The sequence below is a fragment of the Micromesistius poutassou genome, assembly GCF_964030765.1.
Source record: "Micromesistius poutassou genome assembly, chromosome: 8".
Lineage (NCBI taxonomy): Eukaryota > Metazoa > Chordata > Actinopteri > Gadiformes > Gadidae > Micromesistius > Micromesistius poutassou.
The window spans coordinates 20,717,510-20,738,007 of record NC_140278.1 but is presented as its reverse complement, the minus strand read 5'-3'; the positions used below and the strand labels follow the sequence as shown (position 1 = coordinate 20,738,007).

Below are 20,498 nucleotides of genomic sequence, written 5' to 3'. Positions count from 1 at the left end.
AGGCCATGAAAAACACAACACTCACCTTCGTTGCGATGGTTCGACAGACCCTCAGTGATATCCTTGTCCTTTAGCAATGCTCTTTTTCCATCGATCGTACATTGGGATACTTGGCTTTCCCGAGAGCTGGAGGTGAAGCAGCAGTGCTGTGAAAGGCTCGACCGCAGCCCTGTGTCCACCAGGGCACCATTGTATGAAAGTGCCAGAAAGGCAGAACAGGCAGCAGGGTAACAAAAGCAGCCAGCATATTCCAAAGCACGTGGCAGTCGACCCGGACAATATCGCTGGCCACCCACGCTACATAAAGGACGACGTATGTGACTGAAACACACACACACACACACACACACACACACACACACACACACACACACACACACACACACACACACACACACAGCAGGGCATGGTCATTGGTCACATGTTGACGTGTATGCATGAACGCACTCACAATACGTAGTTTACAGTATCTTCTGTATACACTCACATGCAAACACACACACACACACACACACACACACACACACACACACACACACACACTCATGCATGTGTTGACTGACACATATGTTGCTCCGGCGCAAAAAATAAACCGCGTGAAGCTTTAAACGTCCCGAATCCTAAGGGAGCTTTACCCTGACACGTATGTTTAGATATCTTTTCACCGCTCCGGTCGTAGTTCCTCGTTCTGGGATTTGTTTTAATGAAAAAAAAAAAAAAAAGGATGAATATTTAATGAATGATTGCATTAATCATTAATGATTGCATTAATAAAGCTCAACTCTTTTTTTGTTTGTGTTTCATGTTTTGTCCACATTTTTTATTTGTGTTTCTTTACAATACCAGTCCACATCTTGGTAATTTAAAATTGATTTAGAACAAAATGCCAGATTAAGAGGAACATAAAGGGTGAAGCTTAGCGGGTTAAAATGTCTTAAGTTTTCAAATACACGTGATCAGTAAAGCATCATCCAATACAATTATCTGAATGTAAATACGTCATAGGGTAAACAAAACGGATGTAAAACATGATCAAACGATCAATAATTCAAAGCTAACTATACAATTTGTACGCTTGACATAAGCAGGCACTAAAACTAATCAGTTGAAGAAGGATTTGATTAGAAAAAAACAACCACTCAAGATTGAAGGGAGGAAATAAATCAATCAAAACATGAAAATGTTGGGGAGTGGGGAGATCAATTAGCGTATGGGTTCATGTTGTGTCGGTCCATAAATCGCTTTTTCAGGAAGCCAAGTAACTGATAGCCGGCGACGAGGGGGATGGAGACGACGGGAACGGTCGACAGGAGCACGGTGATAGCGTACACCCAGCCAGGGTAGGGCTGGACGTCGAACAGGGGGAAGTCCGCCTGCAGGGGGGGAGACCCGCATTACAAACACTGGTCCATAACGTGGAGAACTGTACGTTGTATTTATTCTCAGTACTTCATCGTGTAGCCTCTGCGTTAGCTAGCTATCACTGTCTGCTGTACACGGGGGAATGGGTCAGCCTGGCGATTGTTAATGCTTGGCAATTGGTTCTAAGAACATCCTTATTTTTTCCGACAGCGATGTATATTGTTTCACTTCTTGTGTGAGCGTGTGTACTTATTGTAAGTCGCTTTGGATAAAAGCGATCTTCTAAATGCCCTGAATGTAAGTGTGAATAGCCTACGTTATGGTGAAGTTGGAAACAAACACCGCTAGACGCTCTCTCTTACAAAGTCTGGGTTCCAGGCGTTGTAGGTGGGCGTAGTCTCAGCCTCGATCACGATGTACGCCAGGAACACCAGGAGCAGCATCAGGGGGCTGATCAGCCTCCAGGTGACCTGCCAGTACAGGTTGGGCCTGCGTCCGGTCATCCATTCAATATCATCACTGAACCTGTTGGCACAGAGACACGCTCAGACACACGTGCACACTGTGTACACACAGAGACACACGCACTGTATACACACACAGAGACACACATACTGTATACACACAGAGACACACATACTGTACACACAGAGACACACATACTTAATATACAGAGACACACATACTGTATATACACAGAGACACACTTAGATACATGCACTGTGTATACACAGAGACACACATACTGTATACACACAGAGACACACACTTAGATACACATACTGTATATACACATGCATACACACTTTGATCCACATAGCAACATTACGATACACATACAGTAGATACTCATTTATTTAATTAAATACACTCAGATACTTAGTATATCGTCTCCATGCAGTAATATTTTTGTTTTCCAACATTGCATTCATAGTGACTTGTTGAATGTCTTACCTTTTAATCCCATAGACATATGTCACAGCAGTCATCTCGAAGAAGGCTATGATGAGCAGAGGCAGCGATCCGACGTAGGTGTTGAAGATCTCCAACCAGTAGTTCCCCGAGCCCAAGGTGAAGATCAGGGCCGCAGTAAAGCTGAACAAACATATCAGACCTACAGGCAGCAGGGGAATGCAAAGGTTTTACGCACATTGCTGATCCTGACCACATGTTTGTATATGATTGAGTTGGATGAACAACATCCAATGTAGTTCAAGCTAGATCAGGCACAGACTACGGCCCTGTCCCAATTCTCCCCCTTCCCCTAGATTTGAGCCCTAACCCTAGATTTTGCGCAGGGGTAGAGTGTCCCAATACTTAAGGGAGCAGGGGGGGGGGTGCTGATTTTCCCTTAAAATCAACCCTTGAATGCTAGCCAGCTCGGTTGCTGACTCACGCATGTGTTCTTGTTAAGGGGAGAGAAATGGGACTGGGCTGATGGAAATGAAGTCCGGTTAGCAGTGGTAATATTAATATTATGTATTCCCAGAGTATCTGTGGATGCTATCGCCCCCGCCGCCATGACGGAAGAACCTTTCTGGAACTTGATGTACAGACTTTATTTTACATGCTGAACATTAAGCCTCTTGGGACCCATAATGTCCGTCTGGAAAGATTTCTTTGTACAGTGAACATTTTGGGAGAACTTCTAAAATCTTCTACCAAATAACCACTAGTGCAAATGACACAAAATCGGATAGGCATGCTCTATTGATGCGCCTCATTCAAAATTGAGCACAGAATTTTGATTTCAAAACAAATGGCAGAGTTATGCCAAATTTAATAAATGCAAACTTTATTCTATGAATTACAAGTCCGCTACAGAAGGAGCTAGGAGCAGGAGACTTGTAGTTGTGCACGTAGACAACATTTCCCTATACAGGTGGAGCAAGTTCGGTCCGTATCGTTATTAATATGATTATTATACAATTATCTACAGATCCTCCTGGGAACAGATGGAATAACCCCCATCTGCACGTCAAACAGGAGCCAGACCCAGAGTGAATACTAATCCGTTTTCTACTACATTTGACATGTGAATTCATTACCAGTGAACATCTCCTTAGGAACCCAGGCCGGGACTAGGTGGAGGTCGAGCAGCGGGGTGAGGATTCCCTCCAGCGTGCCGAACATGGAGGACAGGCCCAGGCAGAAGAGCATGATGAAGAAGAGGGCAGCCCAGAGCTGGGAGCCCGGCATCTCTATCACCGCCTCGGTGAACACGATGAAGGCCAGCCCTGTCCCAGAGGCACTCTGTGAGAAGAACAACACTTACTGTGGGCACACAACGTCCTGGGATGACCTGAGGCAGGACACGGTCGTTCTTGATGCGAAGCTGCTGCTGTGACGCCTTCGATTCCCCTCGGAACGAACGGAAGGGATTTGTTTATTATTAATAAGTCTGAGTTTGAACTTGGATGTCCTTGGTTGTCACACTGATCGTCAGAAGCCCACCCTATACCTCCTCATTAATGATATGCATTTAATCTCTGTTGCTTGGATACAAAGGCGCATTTACTGACTCCAAATCCAGACGGAGAACGGATATTTGTATAGTGCACCTGTTCGAGGTAAGTTTGAAGGTTGCAGGTCTTCAAGTTCAGGCTCGCCACCCCAGAGGGATCCGATGAGTTGAGATGACTCAGCCATTCACCGTAGTTCTGGAGAGTTATGTTTTCATCCCCGATGCTAAATGCATTTGTTAATGTCAATATGTTCCTAAGAAAGAGGCGGAGAAACATCTGTTACCTATATCAGTCTGCAAAATCCCTCCGCTGTGCCAATTCTGCCTAAGTTAAACGTGCCTGCCACAAAATGGAAACAGCATTGAAACACTTGTGTGAGAGACACTGTGTAAAGACATTTGTAAAGTACGTCCACAAACTCTGTATGCCTACTGACTGACGCACATTGCTATCAAAAAGCCAAGTACTATGATGCTTTTGTTTATCTTTTTGGCGGGCACTCATGCTAAATGCCCTTCGTCACTAATTTTGATCAATTCTATTGGTCACCGGTTTGGGTTTGGTAAGATGATTTAGTGAAGCCAGAAGAGACGGCTACGATGGTTTGATCAACCAGACCGGTATTGTCCTTTAAGCTCAATCAAGTCATGTTTAAATCATCTTATTCCAGTGTCTCATTCAGTTCAGTGTTATGGCATATTTGATCATTGATGCCGATATTATTAACTGGCTAGTGTTGTTTTAGGTAAGCCAGGACTATGATGGTCACAGTGACGTTGGTTTGGAGACTGGAATCGTCCTCTAACAACATACTGTGCCAGGGCACAGGTATAAGTAAGGGCTCATACCCATTACGGCAGTCATTGTAGTCTGCGTTGGCTTTGAAGCCGAGGATGGCAAAGATGGGAATGGCAGCGTAGATGGACGTGAAGCTGTTGACACAGCCGACGATGAGGGCGTCCGTTTCACAATTGTTTCTGCAAAGAGACGACGTTCGATGGTTGGATTGCACATGCAGCATAATGTCAGACGCACCACGCCTTTATAGCGTGAATAAAACATGATAAACGTGTACATACTTCTGAGGATTATAGCTGGAGAAGGCGATGAGGCCGCCGAAGGCCAGAGACAGGGAGAAGAAGATCTGCGTGGCGGCGTCCAGCCACACTTTAGGATTCTTCAGCGTCTCCCACTGCAACAGAACGCACACACACAACGTCCTCCTGGACTCTGGACTCTGAACTGGACAGTGGCAATGGCTAGTAACCCCCAAAACACCTGACCCCAATCCACACTGACAGAATGAGGAGGAAAGCTAGGGGAATCATCACTGCAGATAGCACACACACCCTCTTTCCACACAGTTTGAGCGCCTGAAGACGCTGCAGAGGGCAAAAAGTGGCGAAAAGTGTATTTAGAAAATCCTTTGTTCCAAATGCCATCGGTATCCTCAACCAAAGCAAGTGACAACATCAAACTGAGATGCTATTTTTACTTCTTCTTTTTTTTTTTATTCAAGCATATTTTCTTTTTATCCTGGAATTTTCATTATGTCTGAGATAATATGTCTATGTTGTATGTACAATATATGTATGTTTATCTGTCTTTTATGTATGGTGAGCCAGAAAGAAAAAATGTCCACCTTATCTATTCTATTCTATTCTATTCTATTCTAACTCTTCCACTGACCACGGGGGCAGGAGGTGGGGGCGTGGGGACTCACGTTGGGGGTGAAGAGGTAGACCAGCCCGTCCAGGGCCCCCGGGAGGGTCAGCGCTCGCACCAGGAAGATGGTCAGCACCAGGTACGGGAATGTGGCCATCACGTAAATAGCCTGACGAATAAAGCTCACGATTATCGGCCTTATCAAACGCACTCATCGCCGTGTCAAACGTTGCTGTACTTTGGTCTTTTGTTGAACGCGTTAATCAACAGTTATATAGTTAGTTACATAGTTTCCGTAACGTCTGATATGACTCGACGATATCCGCGGTGCACTTGGTACGTGATCAGGCTTCGATATGAGGAGATGTGAGGGTTCCGCCGTGATCACCTTTCCGATGGTTTCGATGCCCCGTATGAAGCAGATGTAGACCAGGCACCAGGCCGTGGCCAGACACAGCACCATCCACCACTGCAGGGACCCGCTGGTCTCGACGTCGGCCGTTACGTTGAGCGTTCTGCGGTACCAGAAGTAGTTCACCGAGGTGCTCTGCTCACACTCGGTCACGTACCCTGGACCAAACAGCAGAAGACACCGGATGAAGAGAAGTTGATGAGCTGTTGATGTGGGTCAGGGTTAGTGGGTCAGGGTTAGTGAGTCAGGTTGTGGGTCAGGTTGTGAGTCAGGTTGTGAGTCAGGTTGTGGGTCAGGTTGTGGGTCAGGTTGTGGGTCAGGGTTAGTGGGTCAGGGTTAGTGAGTCAGGGTTAGTGAGTCAGGGTTTGTGGGTCAGGGTTAGTGAGTCAGGGTTAGTGAGTCAGGTTGTGGGTCAGGTTGTGAGTCAGGTTGTGGGTCAGGTTGTGGGTCAGGTTGTGGGTCAGGGTTAGTGGGTCAGGGTTAGTGAGTCAGGGTTAGTGAGTCAGGGTTTGTGGGTCAGGGTTAGTGAGTCAGGGTTAGTGAGTCAGGGTTAGTGGGTCAAGGTTAGTGGGTCAAGGTTGTGGGTCAGGTTGTGAGTCAGATTGTGAGTCAGGTTGTGGGTCAGGTTGTGGGTCAGGGTTTGTGAGTTAGGGTTTGTGGGTCAGTGTTTGTGCGTCAGGGTTAGTGAGTCAGGGGTTGTGGGTCAGTGTTTGTGAGTCAGGGTTTGGCGTTACCGGTGTGGTTGGCGTTGATGGGACACTGGCTCCAGGGAAGAGGGCTCTGGAAGCAGTGGAAGAAGTACCAGAGGACCCAGGCGATGATGGTGTTGTAGAAGAGCCCCACCAGCAAGGACACCAGCATGGAGGCCACACCTGCGTGTGCGTGCGTGCGCGTGTGCGTGTGCGTGTGCGTGTGTGTGCGTGCGTGCGTGTGTGCATGTGTGTGTGTGTGTGTGTGTACAGACTCTTATAGAATTATCTATGATAGAATATGAATAATGAACATTTACACTTAGCCCATTGCTGTACAGCAGCCAGGGAGCGAGGCCGACACTCATCTCATATTATCCTCTATGTGATTCATAACTCCGACCCACCTTTAAAGGGTTCATTACAGTAATAAAAAAAAATACTTTATGACAAAATAGTGCTCTAAAAAGGTACTGTGTAATCCAGACGGCGGCCGTAGCAGCGGCAGCTCACCTACGCCCCCGAGGTACGGGGACATGGAGCTCCACACGCCGATGCTGCCCATGCGGAGCCTCTGGCCGATGGCCAGCTCCATGTGGAGCAGAGGGAGACCCTCCACCACCAGGGAGATCAGGTAGGGGATCAGGAAGGCCCCTGGGGACAGAGCCAGCTGTTAGCTCCTGGGGACAGAGCCAGCTGTAACCGCCTGGGGACAGAACCAGCTGTGGCCTCCTGGTACAAGAAGGTAGAGGACCAGGAGATAGAACCAGCTGTAACCTCCTGGTTACAGAACCAGCTGTTAGCTCCTGGTACAAGAAGGTAGAGGACCAGGAGATAGAACCAGCTGTAACCTCCTGGTTACAGAACCAGCTGTAACCTCCTGGTTACAGAACCAGCTGTTAGCTCCTGGTACAAGAAGGTAGAGGACCAGGAGATAGAACCAGCTGTAACCTCCTTGTTACAGAACCAGCTGTGGCCCCCTGGTTTGTGTGAGAAGGTAGGGCACAGACCCCCAGCTGTGAGCTCCTGGTTTGTGAGATCACCTGGTACGCAGGCGGAGAGAGAGGTCTTTGATCCAAGGTCGAATATAGCGGCCGGAGGTCACTGGGTTTGGGTGGGAGATTGCACTATCAACGTAGCGTGCTTTATCACAGCGCAGCGCTTTGGGTCAACATTAAACTTACCAGAGTGGAAACTAAATAATGACGATGTGATGACTCGGCTAATTTTATTTTCGTGAATATTCTATGCAACGCTGATTTGTGATGAGAAGTTGTTTTATAGTATTGGCAATAAGGTCTAATCGATCGGTCAGAAAACAATAAAGCAAATGAATAGCAAACATATGAAATAAAGGCCTTTTACTTGTCTTAATATTAGATGGAAACATCAAACCAGAATTTTTGATTTACCTTGACAAATGTCCAAAAACAAAAAACACAAATTCAGTGCTTTCATTTGTTTTTAAACTATGAATATGCACAATAAATAAATAATAACAGCCATAATCACAAAACAATACTTCTGCTGACCCTACAAAGTGTGACTGAATGACTCTTACCTCCACCATACACCTGGCACAGGTACGGAAACCTCCAAACATTCCCGAGTCCCACGGCGAAACCGATGCAGGTGAGCAGATACTGGACCTTGTTGTCCCATTTGGGTCTTTCAGTGGTGTCTTTGGATTCCCCATCAGGAGTCTCCTCTGTCAAATCGTCCTGGTCATCAATCATATCTCCTTCAGCCTGCTAAAGCATCCCTCACTAGACTGTACTTAGGATAGACCCTCGCTGGGCTGGTTCACCTGGGGGCGGAGCTAGACACAAGAACAACAGTCTGATAACACTCCTTGAGGAACAAAGAGACCGCATGTCTGGGGGCTTTATTTGATCTAGAACATGATAACAGCGGTACTAATAACCTTTAAAACTGCATCATCTGCAACATCTGAAAGGCCAGGGACACATTAGTGTACAGTAGAGATTCAAACTTCTTCTGCCCTCCTAACAAGATCCCTGCCTCCTCTTTAGCCATTGCGTTTTGATGACTGACCGGTCACTCTGATGGGGCTGTCCCTTTAAACGGTCATCAGTGTGTATGTATGTCCACCCCGTGGTTTTTAGTTCAGTGCAGTTTCAATTCCCAGGCCCTTTCTTGGTTTGGTTCTGACCACAGGTGGTAACTCAATTGTACACAAGAGCTGAGTTAATTACAGTTTAGTTTCAGACAAAAACAAATGATTATCAGTACAAGCAGATAGATATTATTACCCCCTTTGTTTAACAATCTTTAAATTTGCTGAGGTACCGTAGAATCGTCTGCAAATTGTTCTGATGTTATTATGTCATGATCAATTATTTCATTATTTGGGATATTGAGCAAAGAGTTGTCTTCTCTAGAATGAAATGGGTTGAGTTTCATTCAAACATGCATCCTTATTAAACTCAAGTCTTTGTTAAAGTATTTAAAAGGGGGTCAGGTGTTTGCATACATACTTTATTAAAACGCAGCGATCGGTCTCCCTCTAGTGGTTGTTTAAACTTCTAACTTTAACCACTTGACAAAAAACAAACAATTCTCATTAACAGTGTACACGTCCTTTCTTAAATGCATTAATATCAAACAACAGAATGATTGGAATAGAATCACATGAATTGCAATAAACTAAGAAAATCATTGAGTCAACCTGAAGGTTTCAAGTCAACTTTAATTGTGTTTCTATAAAACTTTAGATATGTGATATTTACTCTTATTAGATTATGAAAAATAAATACACACAAATACACAGTAGTTACGCCTTAAACAAGACATTTAACTAAATTAACACATTTTCCCATTCTTGTCAAGGAGGATAACATTTGTACGGTTTTCTCGGCCCTTGTTAAAAATGTAAGCAGGGTAAATAAAGACAGGAGGATAGAAGAGAATTGTGATTTTATCAGCTACTGGAAGGAAGAAGGTAGCTTAAAGGGAGGAAGGCACTTTGCTGAGCGTCCATCGCCCACAAATTTAATCAACTCTACACTACACTACTCTACACTACTACACTACTCTACACTACTACACTACTCTACACTACACTACACTACTCTACACTACTCTACACTACACTACACTACTACACTAATCTACACTACACTACACTACTCTACACTACTCTACACTACACTACACTGCTCTACACTACTCTACACTACACTACACTGCTCTACACTACTACACTACTCTACACTACTACACTACTCTACACTACACTACACTACTCTACACTACTACACTACTCTACACTACTACACTACTCTACTCCACTACACTACTCTACACTACTGAGGGTGGGAATAGAAAAGGGTGGAGCAGCAGGGTCGTGGCGTACGTTCCACACAGGGCTGGTGATGAAGAATCACTTATTTTTAGGACCCTTCGGACAACAAAGTATCTGATTTAATTTTAAGGCGTGATCACGGGAAGATACAGGCGGCAAACCTTTGGATCGGTAATGGCGGGAGAGACAAAGTTCAATTGCAATACACATATGGGTGAAGTGGACACGTCTGCAAGGCTGCAAGACAGTTAAAGGAATCTGCACAACAAAGAATTGGACTAGTACATTGGCCTCAGTGTCAGACTTTGTGGCTACAGCGCCAATGCAAGTAAAAAATATCCAAGGAGAATGTAAAGAAATTCCAGGAATTTATAGTATATATTATAGTTATGATTGATATTTACACAACATCTTGTGATGCTCACTGCTCACATTTGGGCAGTGTGGAGCTCCTCTAGATCTGATTGGCCCCTAATTAGCTTTCTGAGACATTTATAAATGGCGACACCCGGTATGAAAAGACTGGGAATCCCCGCCAAGGCGACGATGACCGCGTAGATCCAGGAGGGATAGGTGTATTCCACCAGGGAGGGGAACACGTCCTGTGAACATAAAGCAAACCACCGCTGACTACAGCGCGTTCCTGGTGGTATCTGACCATCTCACTAGCGTTCACGTTTACATTTAGCAGACGCTTTTGTCAGAAGGAAGAGAAACAAGAATAAATCGCTGTCTGTGCAGTAAGGATGTTCATAGAACCAAGTGCCAAGCACCAATAATCGCTAGGTTAACCCATTCCCCGTATACAACAAAGATAGCTAGGATAAGATTCTACACAATGTGAAGTACTATTTTTAAGTGCAAAGGACGTACAACACACAATAAGTGCGTGGATTAAGTGCCAGTCAATGTCTCACTAGCATTACATCGAGCGGATTATTTACCGATTCAGGATCCCAGGATTTGTAGACGAGCTCTTCCGAGATTTTGTCCACGATGAAGGCGATGAGGATGAAGAGCATGACAGCCGGACTGATGAACCTCCACAAGATCTGCCAGATGATGTTGGGCTTGTGGCCAATCATGAAGACGATGTCATCGTTGAACCTGGGAGGAAGGACACGCATGTTGAAAAATAAAACACTGCGGCATATCTTTGGGATTGTTCTTTGGGACTTATTCATCTATTTGTCAGTGTTCCCTCATCAACTGAGCGGCATGTTGCTCAGGAGGTAGAGCGGGTTGGCTGGTAACCAGTAGGTTGCTAGTTCGATTCTCGGCTCCTCCTAGCTGAGTGTGGAGGTGTCCCTGAGCGAGACGCCCTCACCCTGACTGCTCCTGACCCGCCGGCTGTCGCCCTGCGTGGCTGACATCGCCGTCGGTGTGTGAATGTGTGCATGAATGGGTGAATGCTATAGGCGATACTGTAAAGCGCTTTGAGTGGCCACTGGTTAGAAAGGCGCTCTATAAATGCAGTCCATTCAGTATTTACCTGTCTATCCCATATATGTAGACCACCGAGATCATCTCACAGAAGGCCACCACCAGCAGAGAGACGGAGCCGCCGTAGCCGTCGAAGAGCGAGAGCCAGTAGTTCCCCGAACCCTGGACGAATATCAGGCCCACCAGACAGCACAGCAGACAGGTGACACCTGCAGCCCAAACACAGCAGTCAGGACCGCGTGATGTAAGGGATAATGTATGGAACGCCGGGCATTATCGGGAAAATCTGCTTATTTTCGATATGACCGGCGACGTTCTATACGTTATCCCGCTTATTACACGGCTACTTGCCAAAACGAAAAAAATGTACAACCTACCTAATTTTACTACCTTTTACAATTTATTTGTTACCAGCATTCGTAGCGTTGATCAGCAGAGAACTAGTCCGCCAAAGACGTTGACGTCGCTTAGCAACCTAATACGCTGGGGCTGATAAGTTACCGGACTACTTGCGGAGTGATACGAAAGACGTGAATCAGAGACCGCTTTCCTTGACAGCGGTCGTTATATGCTTAGCAACGGTCATTATCGAAAAATTATTCACCGCCGGAAGTCGGGAAGGCCCATGCAAGTGAACGGAGCGTTCCACAGCACTGAGAAGAGCGGTGTAATAAACAGCGATAACACACAACGATAACACACAACGATAACACACATCGATAACACACATCGACAATTACTGAGATACCAGAATCTAGATGCCAAAGAAATCCTATTAGGTCGTTAAGCAGCTGCTGTTATCTACAGCGACTTCCAGGCAAGACAGATAGGTGTCCTTATGCAAAGGTAGGGCTGAGGCGTCCCGCTCAGCGATGTGTGAAAGTACGAGGCATTGGGGGCCGAACCCACACCCTACCCAACCTCAAGTGTGTGTGTGTGTGTGTGTGTGTGTGTGTGTGTGTGTGTGTTTGTTTCTTTCTATCTTTCCAGTGGAGGAGTGAGGGCGTGCAGGCGGAGGGGTACGGCCGTACCGGTGGAGACCTCTTTGGGCCAGCTCTTGGGGAACAGCTTGAGGTCCTGCAGGGGGACCAGGACTCCCTCGATGTTCCCGAACATGGAGGAGAGGCCCAGACAGAAGAGCATGATGAAGAAGAGCACCGCCCACAGCGGGGAGAAGGGCATCTTGGTGATGGCCTCTGTGAACACGATGAAGGCCAGGCCGGTTCCCTCCACTCCCTGGGACAAATCAGGACATGTTCTGATAATACAGGGGTGTAACTGTTGTATACGGGGAATGGGTTAACCGAGCGATTGTTAGTGCTTGGCACAAGTCCTCTGCACTTGGCACATGAACATCCTCACTGTACCCACAGAGATATATTGTTGTCTCTCTTCTGCTGACAAATGTACTTATTGTAAGTCGCTTTGGATAAAAGCGTCTGCTAAACGCCCTCAATGTAAATGTGAATGTACCTGTTGCTGTCAGCAGATGCAACGTATCTGACATTGCAGGGGTGTAACATTTAAATTAATAACAGGAAGTCTTTCTTGCGATGGTCTTACCTCGCTGAGGAATGTGTCCAGGTTGCATGTTTTCAGACTCAGTGTGTCCATGAGGGCAGGATGTGTTTGGTTTAGTTCTGTGAAGATTTGGTCGTAGTTGGTCTCTGTGATGCTGCCGTCGGGAAGCTCAAACGCATTCAGCAATGCTAGAATGTTTCTGGAAAGAAAAAAAAAAAGGTTTTTTTCCCAGTTCAGCGGTTCTGGTGACTCCATCGTTGACGCCAGCTGTGTGATAATTGTCATACCCGCCAACACAGCTGTCAAATCTCTCCGTCGCCCTGAAGCCGATGATGGAGTAGATGACGGTGGCCGCGTACACAGAGGTGAAGCCGTTGATGACGGAGATGATCAATGCATCCTGCTCACAGTTATTACTAGTGGGAAACAAGATAAGGCGTCAGGGTTTAGAAGCCCTTAACAAATGAATGGGTAATGAGGAAATAGATAAAACATCCTAACGTGATATACGTGTTCTGTATGCACTTTCTGTTATGAATATGTTATTCAGGTGAGTTTATCGTTAGTTAGTAGGAAAACAGTTTTGGACCCTCAAAGTTCGCTGTATCTAACTTCCAATCGAGAACATTACAACAAACGTCTTTGACTTTAAGTCAAAAGGTTTGATTGAATGTCCCTAACCCTACCCCTAACCCTTTCATAGTGAGAACCTAACCCTTTAATAGTGAGACCCCTAACCCTTTAATAGTGAGAACGTCACCCTTTCATAGTGAGACCCCTAACCCTTTAATAGTGAGAACCCTAACCCTTTCATAGTGAGAACGTCACCCTTTCATAGTGAGAACCCTAACCCTTTCATAGTGAGAACCCTAACCCTTTAATAGTGAGAACCCTAACCCATTCATAGTGAGATCCCTAACCCTTTCATAGTGAGATCCCTAACCCTTTCATAGTGAGAACCTAACCCTTTCATAGTGAGAACCTAACCCTTTCATAGTGAGAACCCTAACCCTTTAATAGTGAGAACCCTAACCCTTTCATAGTGAGTGACCCTAACCCTTTCATAGTGAGTGACCCTAACCCTTTCATAGTGAGTGACCCTAACCCTTTCATAGTGAGAACCCTAACCCTTTCATAGTGAGAACCCTAACCCTTTCATAGTGAGAACGTCACCCTTTCATAGTGAGAACCCTAACCCTTTCATAGTGAGAACGTCACCCTTTCATAGTGAGAACCTAACCCTTTCATAGTGAGAATGTCACCCTTTCATAGTGAGAACCTAACCCTTTCATAGTGAGAACCCTAACCCATTCATAGTGAGAACCCTAACCCTTTCATAGTGAGAACCCTAACCCTTTAATAGTGAGAACCTAACCCTTTAATAGTGAGAACCCTAACCCTTTCATAGTGAGAACCCTAACCCTTTCATAGTGAGAACCCTAACCCTTTCATAGTGAGAACCCTAACCCTTTCATAGTGAGAACGTCACCCTTTCATAGTGAGAACCCTAACCCTTTCATAGTGAGAACGTCACCCTTTCATAGTGAGAACCTAACCCTTTCATAGTGAGAATGTCACCCTTTCATAGTGAGAACCTAACCCTTTCATAGTGAGAACCCTAACCCATTCATAGTGAGAACCCTAACCCTTTAATAGTGAGAACCCTAACCCTTTAATAGTGAGAACGTCACCCTTTCATAGTGAGATCCCTAACCCTTTCATAGTGAGTGACCCTAACCCTTTCATAGTGAGAACCCTAACCCTTTCATAGTGAGTGACCCTAACCCTTTCATAGTGAGTGACCCTAACCCTTTCATAGTGAGAACCCTAACCCATTCATAGTGAGAACCCTAACCCTTTCATAGTGAGTGACCCTAACACTGTGCTCCCCTGACGTGAAGCATGATGAACACACGTGAACACATGAGGCTCCTTACTGCACAGAGTTGTAGCTGGAGAAGCTGATGAGGCCCCCGAAGGCCAGCGAGAAGGAGTAGAACACCTGGGCCCCCGCATCCAGCCAGGTGGAGGCCTTGGCCAGCTCCGCCAGCTGACGGAGGAACGCACGCCAGGCTGCTTTTGATGTGCTGTGTGCTGCGTCTTACCCTAGCTATCTCTGTTGTGTACGGGGAACGGGTTGACCTAGTGATGGTTAGTGTGTACGGGGAACGGGTTAACCTAGCGATGGTTAGTGTGTACGGGGAACGGGTTGACCTAGTGATGGTTAGTGTGTACGGGGAACGGGTTGACCTAGTGATGGTTAGTGTGTACGCACGGGGAATGGGTTAACCTAGTGATGGTTAAGTGTGTACGGGGAACGGGTTAACCTAGTGATGGTTAGTGTATACGGGGAATGGGTTAACCTAGTGATGGTTAGTGTGTACGGTGGAACGGGTTAACCTAGTGATGGTTAGTGTGTACTGGGAATGGGTTAACCTATGTTAGTGTGTACGGGGAATGGGTTAACCTAGTGATGGTTAGTGTGTACGGGGAATGGGTTAACCTAGTGATGGTTAGTGTGTACGGGGAATGGGTTAACCTAGTGATGGTTAGTGTATACGGGGAATGGGTTGACCTAGTGATGGTTAGTGTGTACGGGGAACGGGTTGACCTAGTGATGGTTAGTGTGTACGGGGAACGGGTTGACCTAGTGATGGTTAGTGTGTACGCACGGGGAATGGGTTAACCTAGTGATGGTTAAGTGTGTACGGGGAATGGGTTAACCTAGTGATGGTTAGTGTGTACGGGGAATGGGTTAACCTAGTGATGGTTAGTGTATACGGGGAATGGGTTGACCTAGTGATGGTTAGTGTGTACGGTGGAATGGGTTAACCTAGCGATGGTCAGTGTGTACGGGGAATGGGTTAACCTAGTGATGGTTAGTGTGTACAGGGAATGGGTTAACCTAGCGATGGTTAGTGTGTACAGGGAATGGGTTAACCTAGTGATGGTTAGTGTGTACTGGGAATGGGTTAACCTAGTGATGGTTAGTGTGTACGGGGAATGGGTTGACCTAGTGATGGTTAGTGTGTACGGGGAATGGGTTAACCTAGTGATGGTTAGTGTGTACGGGGAATGGGTTAACCTAGTGATGGTTAGTGTGTACGGGGAATGGGTTAACCTAGTGATGGTTAGTGCTTGGCACTTGGTTCTATGAACATCCTTACTGCACTGACAGAGATATATTGTTGTTTCTCCTTCTTCTGATCAATGTACTTATTGTAAATCACTTTGGATAAGCGTCTGATAAATGCCCTGACTGTAAATGTAAAATGTGAAATGTAAATGTGAATGTAAATGAATAATATACTGTGCACTGCTTTGTGATGTTCCCACATCGGCGTCGCTGGTTACCATGGCGATTATCATCAGGGACAGTACTCACGTCGGGAGTGAAGAGGAACTTGATCCCGTCCAGGGAGCCCTTCAGGGTCAGGCCCCGGACCAGGAAGATGGTGAGCACCAGGTAGGGGAGGGTGGACGTCACGTACACCGCCTGGGGAGGGGGGGTGGGGGGGGGGGTGGGGGGGGGAGACGCAGCCCGGAGTCAGTCACCTTCAAGTACATGAGTCAGAAGAAAGAGAAACAGCAATGTATCTCTGTGGGTACAGTGAGGATGTTCATGGAACCAAGAGCCAAGCACTAACCATCACTAGGTTAACCCATTCCCCGTATACACTAACCATCACTAGGTTAACCCGTTCCCCGTACACACTGACCATCACTAGGTCAACCCGTTCCCCGTACACACTGACCATCACTAGGTCAACCCGTTCCCCGTACACACTGACCATCACTAGGTTAACCCGTTCCCCGTACACACTGACCATCACTAGGTCAACCCATTCCCCTTATACACTAACCATCACTAGGTTAACCCATTCCCCGTACACACTGACCATCACTAGGTCAACCCATTCCCCGTACACACTAACCATCACTAGGTCAACCCATTCCCCCGTATGCAACAAAGATAGCTAGGATAAGACGCTACACAATGCTAAAAGTACTATTTTTAAGTGCCCAGGACGTACAACGGGTAAGAGGGGAGTGGTAAGGGTGGGCAGGGGGGGGGGGCGGGGGCGGGGGCGGGGGGAGGGGGGTTACTCTGCTATGCAGAAGAGTGTAGCAGGTGAACTCAGGTGAACAGTCGTCTTTCTGAACTCACTGGGTTGGACTGGGTGTCTTGGGTGTCTTGGGCGTGTGGAGAAAGGAGCGCCATACCTTCCCCGAGGTCTCGATTCCGCGGCTGATGCAGAGGTAGAGCAGCGCCCAGGCACTGATGTGGCAGACCACCAGCCACCACTGCAGCCCCCCGTCCTCCTCGATGCTGGGCGTGGTGTTCAGCGTCTCCCGGTACCAGAAGTAGTCCACCGAGGAGCTCCTCGCACACTCAGACACCACAGCTGGAAGAGCAGCAGACCCCCCCCCCCCCCCCCGGAGCAGGGCATTCAGAGGGCAGGGTGGACGGGGTCAGGGGGGGCGGGGTTAGGGTCAGGGTTAGAGTGCTGTACCTGTTAGGGTCAGGGTCAGGGTTAGGGTTAGGGTCAGGGGGGGTTAAGGTCAGGGTTAGGGTTAGGGTCAGGGGGGGTTAGGGTCAGGGTTAGGGTTAGGGTTAGGGTTAGGGTCAGGGGGGGTTAAGGTCAGGGTTAGGGTTAGGGTCAGGGGGGGTTAAGGTCAGGGTTAGGGTTAGGGTCAGGGGGGGTTAGGGTCAGGGTTAGGGTCAGGGTTAGGGTTAGGGCTAGAGTCAGGGTTAGGGCTAGGGTTAGGGCTAGAGTCAGGGTTAGGGCTAGGGTTAGGGTTAGGGTTAGGGTCAGGGTCAGGGTCAGGGTCAGGGCTAGGGTCAGGGTCAGAGAGCTGTACCTGTTCCGTTGGCGTTGAGGGGGCACTGGCTCCAGGGCATGGGGTCCTGGAAGGAGTTGAACAGGTACCAGAGGATCCAGGCGATGATGGTGTTGTAGTAGAGGCTGATGAGCAGCGACACACACATGGAGGCCACACCTGGGGACGCACACACACTGCGTTAGCGCGGCGCGTCACAGGGAGGCTTCTAGAACGGGGTCCTGGGTTTAGCCTTACCAACGCCCGTCAAATAAGGATGGATTGTAGACCACACCCCCAAACCGCCCCTTCTCAAGCGCTGGCCAATCGCAAACTCCAGATAGAGGAGAGGGATCCCCTCCACAACCAGCAAGATGAGGAACGGGATCATAAACGCTCCTGGAAGACGAGACAAGCAGTGTTTTGTATTATCAATGATAATAAAATAAACATTGCTATGACTCCACATGTTCTTATCTGTGTTTGTCTCACTGTGTAGAGATAAGAGATGATATCACGTTTATTCTTAAGAATTACTCATTAACTGAAGTAATTGAAGTAATTGAATATCACGTAAAATGATGTCAATATTTTTAACGTAACACTGACATTATATCCCATCACCTCTGCCTATCCTGTACATGACATTATATCACCTCTGCCTATCCTGTACATGACATTATATCACCTCTGCCTATCCTGTACATGACATTATATCACCTCTGCCTATCCTGTACATGACCTTACATCCCATCACCTTTGCCCTACACATCGATGCACACACACACACACACGGCGGCCGGCCCCAGGGGGCAATGTTCAGCCCCCCCCCCACTCCGCCGTATCTCTACCATTTACCACCTGGAGGGTTAGTCACCAGTGACTCCATTCCTGAGGGGCTGATAACCAGGAGATAACCCGGAGATAACCCGGAGATATCCCAGAGATAACCCAGACATAACCCTGACCTCTTGAACCAGGCACATCCTCTCAAGCTACTGTAGGCCCAACTCATGACATTCTGCTTTGTTTGTGATTATCAATATCTCTGTCAACAAACCTTTTGGGTTTTCATTCCGTTAGAGACTCATACTCTAAACTCTTGTTTAGAGTATGAGAGTATTTGTTGAGTGATTAAAGATCCCATGGCATGCTACTTTATGGATGCTTCTATATAGGTGTTAGTGGGCCCCTAATACAGTATTTGAAGATCTTCAAGAAATTCAGCCTTGGTTCAGAGTCACAGCCACTACGAGCCAGTCCCACAATGAGCGCTCCACAAACGCGCCGTTTTTAGAGGCGGGTCAAGGTGGAGGGTGGGGGTGTGGCCCTGAGCAGCTTGCGGCCACGGTACCATGCGCTAGTGTTTACAGTGGAACACTGAACACTCCGGGTGCTCCGGCAGGAGTTTGCGTTACACTTGCGTTACAGTGTGTGTATTCACACACACACACACACACACGTGGCGCAACCTGACATATGGGGCCAGATCCCAAATCGGCGCGTTTGAGCCTTAATTTTTTCAAAGGCGGAGCAAGATACCTACTGCTCGTTTTACACCTAATGCAATTTTTAGCTCCTGGGGGACCATAGGCAGGCTAGGGGAACTCATATTAATGTTAGAAAACCTTTTCATGCCATGGGACCTTTAACATCTTTGTTTGATCCAAATTGACCCGAAATACTCTGGTCAAACAAAGATGTCAACGGCATTGGTTATTGATCCATGTGATCTGTTGTTATTGATCCATGTGATCTGTTGTTATTGATTAATACATTTGATCGGTTGCTATTGATCCATGTGATCTGTTGCTCAGTGGTCCATATGATCTGTTGCTCAGTGATCCATATCTGTGAGCTGAGACTATGAGTCTCTACGGAGGGTTAATATTACACCAGGTGTCCACTCACCACTCACATGTTAACACCACTGCTCAGTGACCCCTGGAGCCGGGACCAGCAGGGGTCCGGTGCCCTGAGTACGGCGGGTTAATATCACACCGGGTAACCCTGTTCTCCTCCACTATCACGTTACACCACTGCTCAGGGACCCATGCCCCCGTGACCTCCAGTCCGGTCGCGCTCTGTCCCTCAGACACCCATGCGGAAACAAAAAACTTCACGAGTCGATAAGAAAGGAAGCGACGTCCTTACCTCCTCCGTGGCTCTGACACAGGTAAGGGAAGCGCCACACATTCCCCAGCCCCACGCAGAAGCCCACGCACGTCAGCATGTACTGGGTCTTGTTGTCCCACTTGGGCCGGTCCCCGGCCTCCGTGGTCTCCAGCTGCTCCAGCTGCTGGTGGCTCAGGACCCTGGAGTCCAGGTGGGGGTTGGGCAGCTGCAGCTTCATGGTGAGAGGAGGAGGAGGTCTGAGGAGAGGTGCTGCTGGGGGGGATCTACCTGTGACTCTGAGCGGCTTTATTTATGTAAGTTCAGTGAGCGCGCTGAACTTATGGACAGGAAGGAGGAAACCAACGTCCTGTTATCTGAAGAAGAGGCCAGGGGCTGATTAAGTGAGCTGTTAATGTGACGACGCCCCACACACCTGTAGCGGGTTATGGTTTCTAGTGTATTCAGATAAGAGATAAGTAAAGAGTCGAGGAAAATCAGTTCACTGTGTTTAGATCTACAAGTATACATTTAAAAAGTACTGTAGTACAATTATAATACACCAAAAATAATATACATATATTTTTTTGTGTATTAGTAATTTGTAATTCTTTACTAAACATATATAGCTACTAAATACAACTATAAGTATATTTTCTTATTATTATTTATAAACGGATGCA

The 20,498-nt window shown here is 47.1% G+C and overlaps 2 protein-coding genes across 2 annotated transcripts; both read right to left on the bottom strand.

Moving 5' to 3' along the window:
• Positions 1 to 1,199: 1,199 nt before the first annotated feature.
• LOC311351178 (sodium-dependent neutral amino acid transporter B(0)AT3-like) lies at positions 1,200 to 8,329 on the bottom strand (the record flags this gene model as incomplete). The annotated part of the gene is made up of 12 exons (XM_084471282.1): positions 1,200 to 1,373; positions 1,725 to 1,887; positions 2,317 to 2,476; positions 3,411 to 3,615; positions 3,924 to 4,080; positions 4,676 to 4,804; positions 4,907 to 5,019; positions 5,551 to 5,661; positions 5,881 to 6,062; positions 6,639 to 6,776; positions 7,107 to 7,247; positions 8,155 to 8,329. The coding sequence occupies 12 exons, from the start codon at positions 8,327 to 8,329 to the stop codon at positions 1,200 to 1,202; spliced, it is 1,848 nt and encodes a 615-aa protein (XP_084327408.1).
• A 67-nt stretch (positions 8,330 to 8,396) lies between these two features.
• slc6a19b (solute carrier family 6 member 19b) lies at positions 8,397 to 20,056 on the bottom strand (the record flags this gene model as incomplete). Its single annotated transcript, XM_084471100.1, has 13 exons — positions 8,397 to 8,412; positions 10,351 to 10,520; positions 10,863 to 11,025; positions 11,411 to 11,570; positions 12,393 to 12,597; positions 12,925 to 13,081; positions 13,170 to 13,298; positions 14,820 to 14,932; positions 16,268 to 16,378; positions 17,107 to 17,288; positions 17,746 to 17,883; positions 17,962 to 18,102; positions 19,858 to 20,056. The coding sequence occupies 13 exons, from the start codon at positions 20,054 to 20,056 to the stop codon at positions 8,397 to 8,399; spliced, it is 1,884 nt and encodes a 627-aa protein (XP_084327226.1).
• Between the last annotated feature and the right edge of the window lie 442 nt (positions 20,057 to 20,498).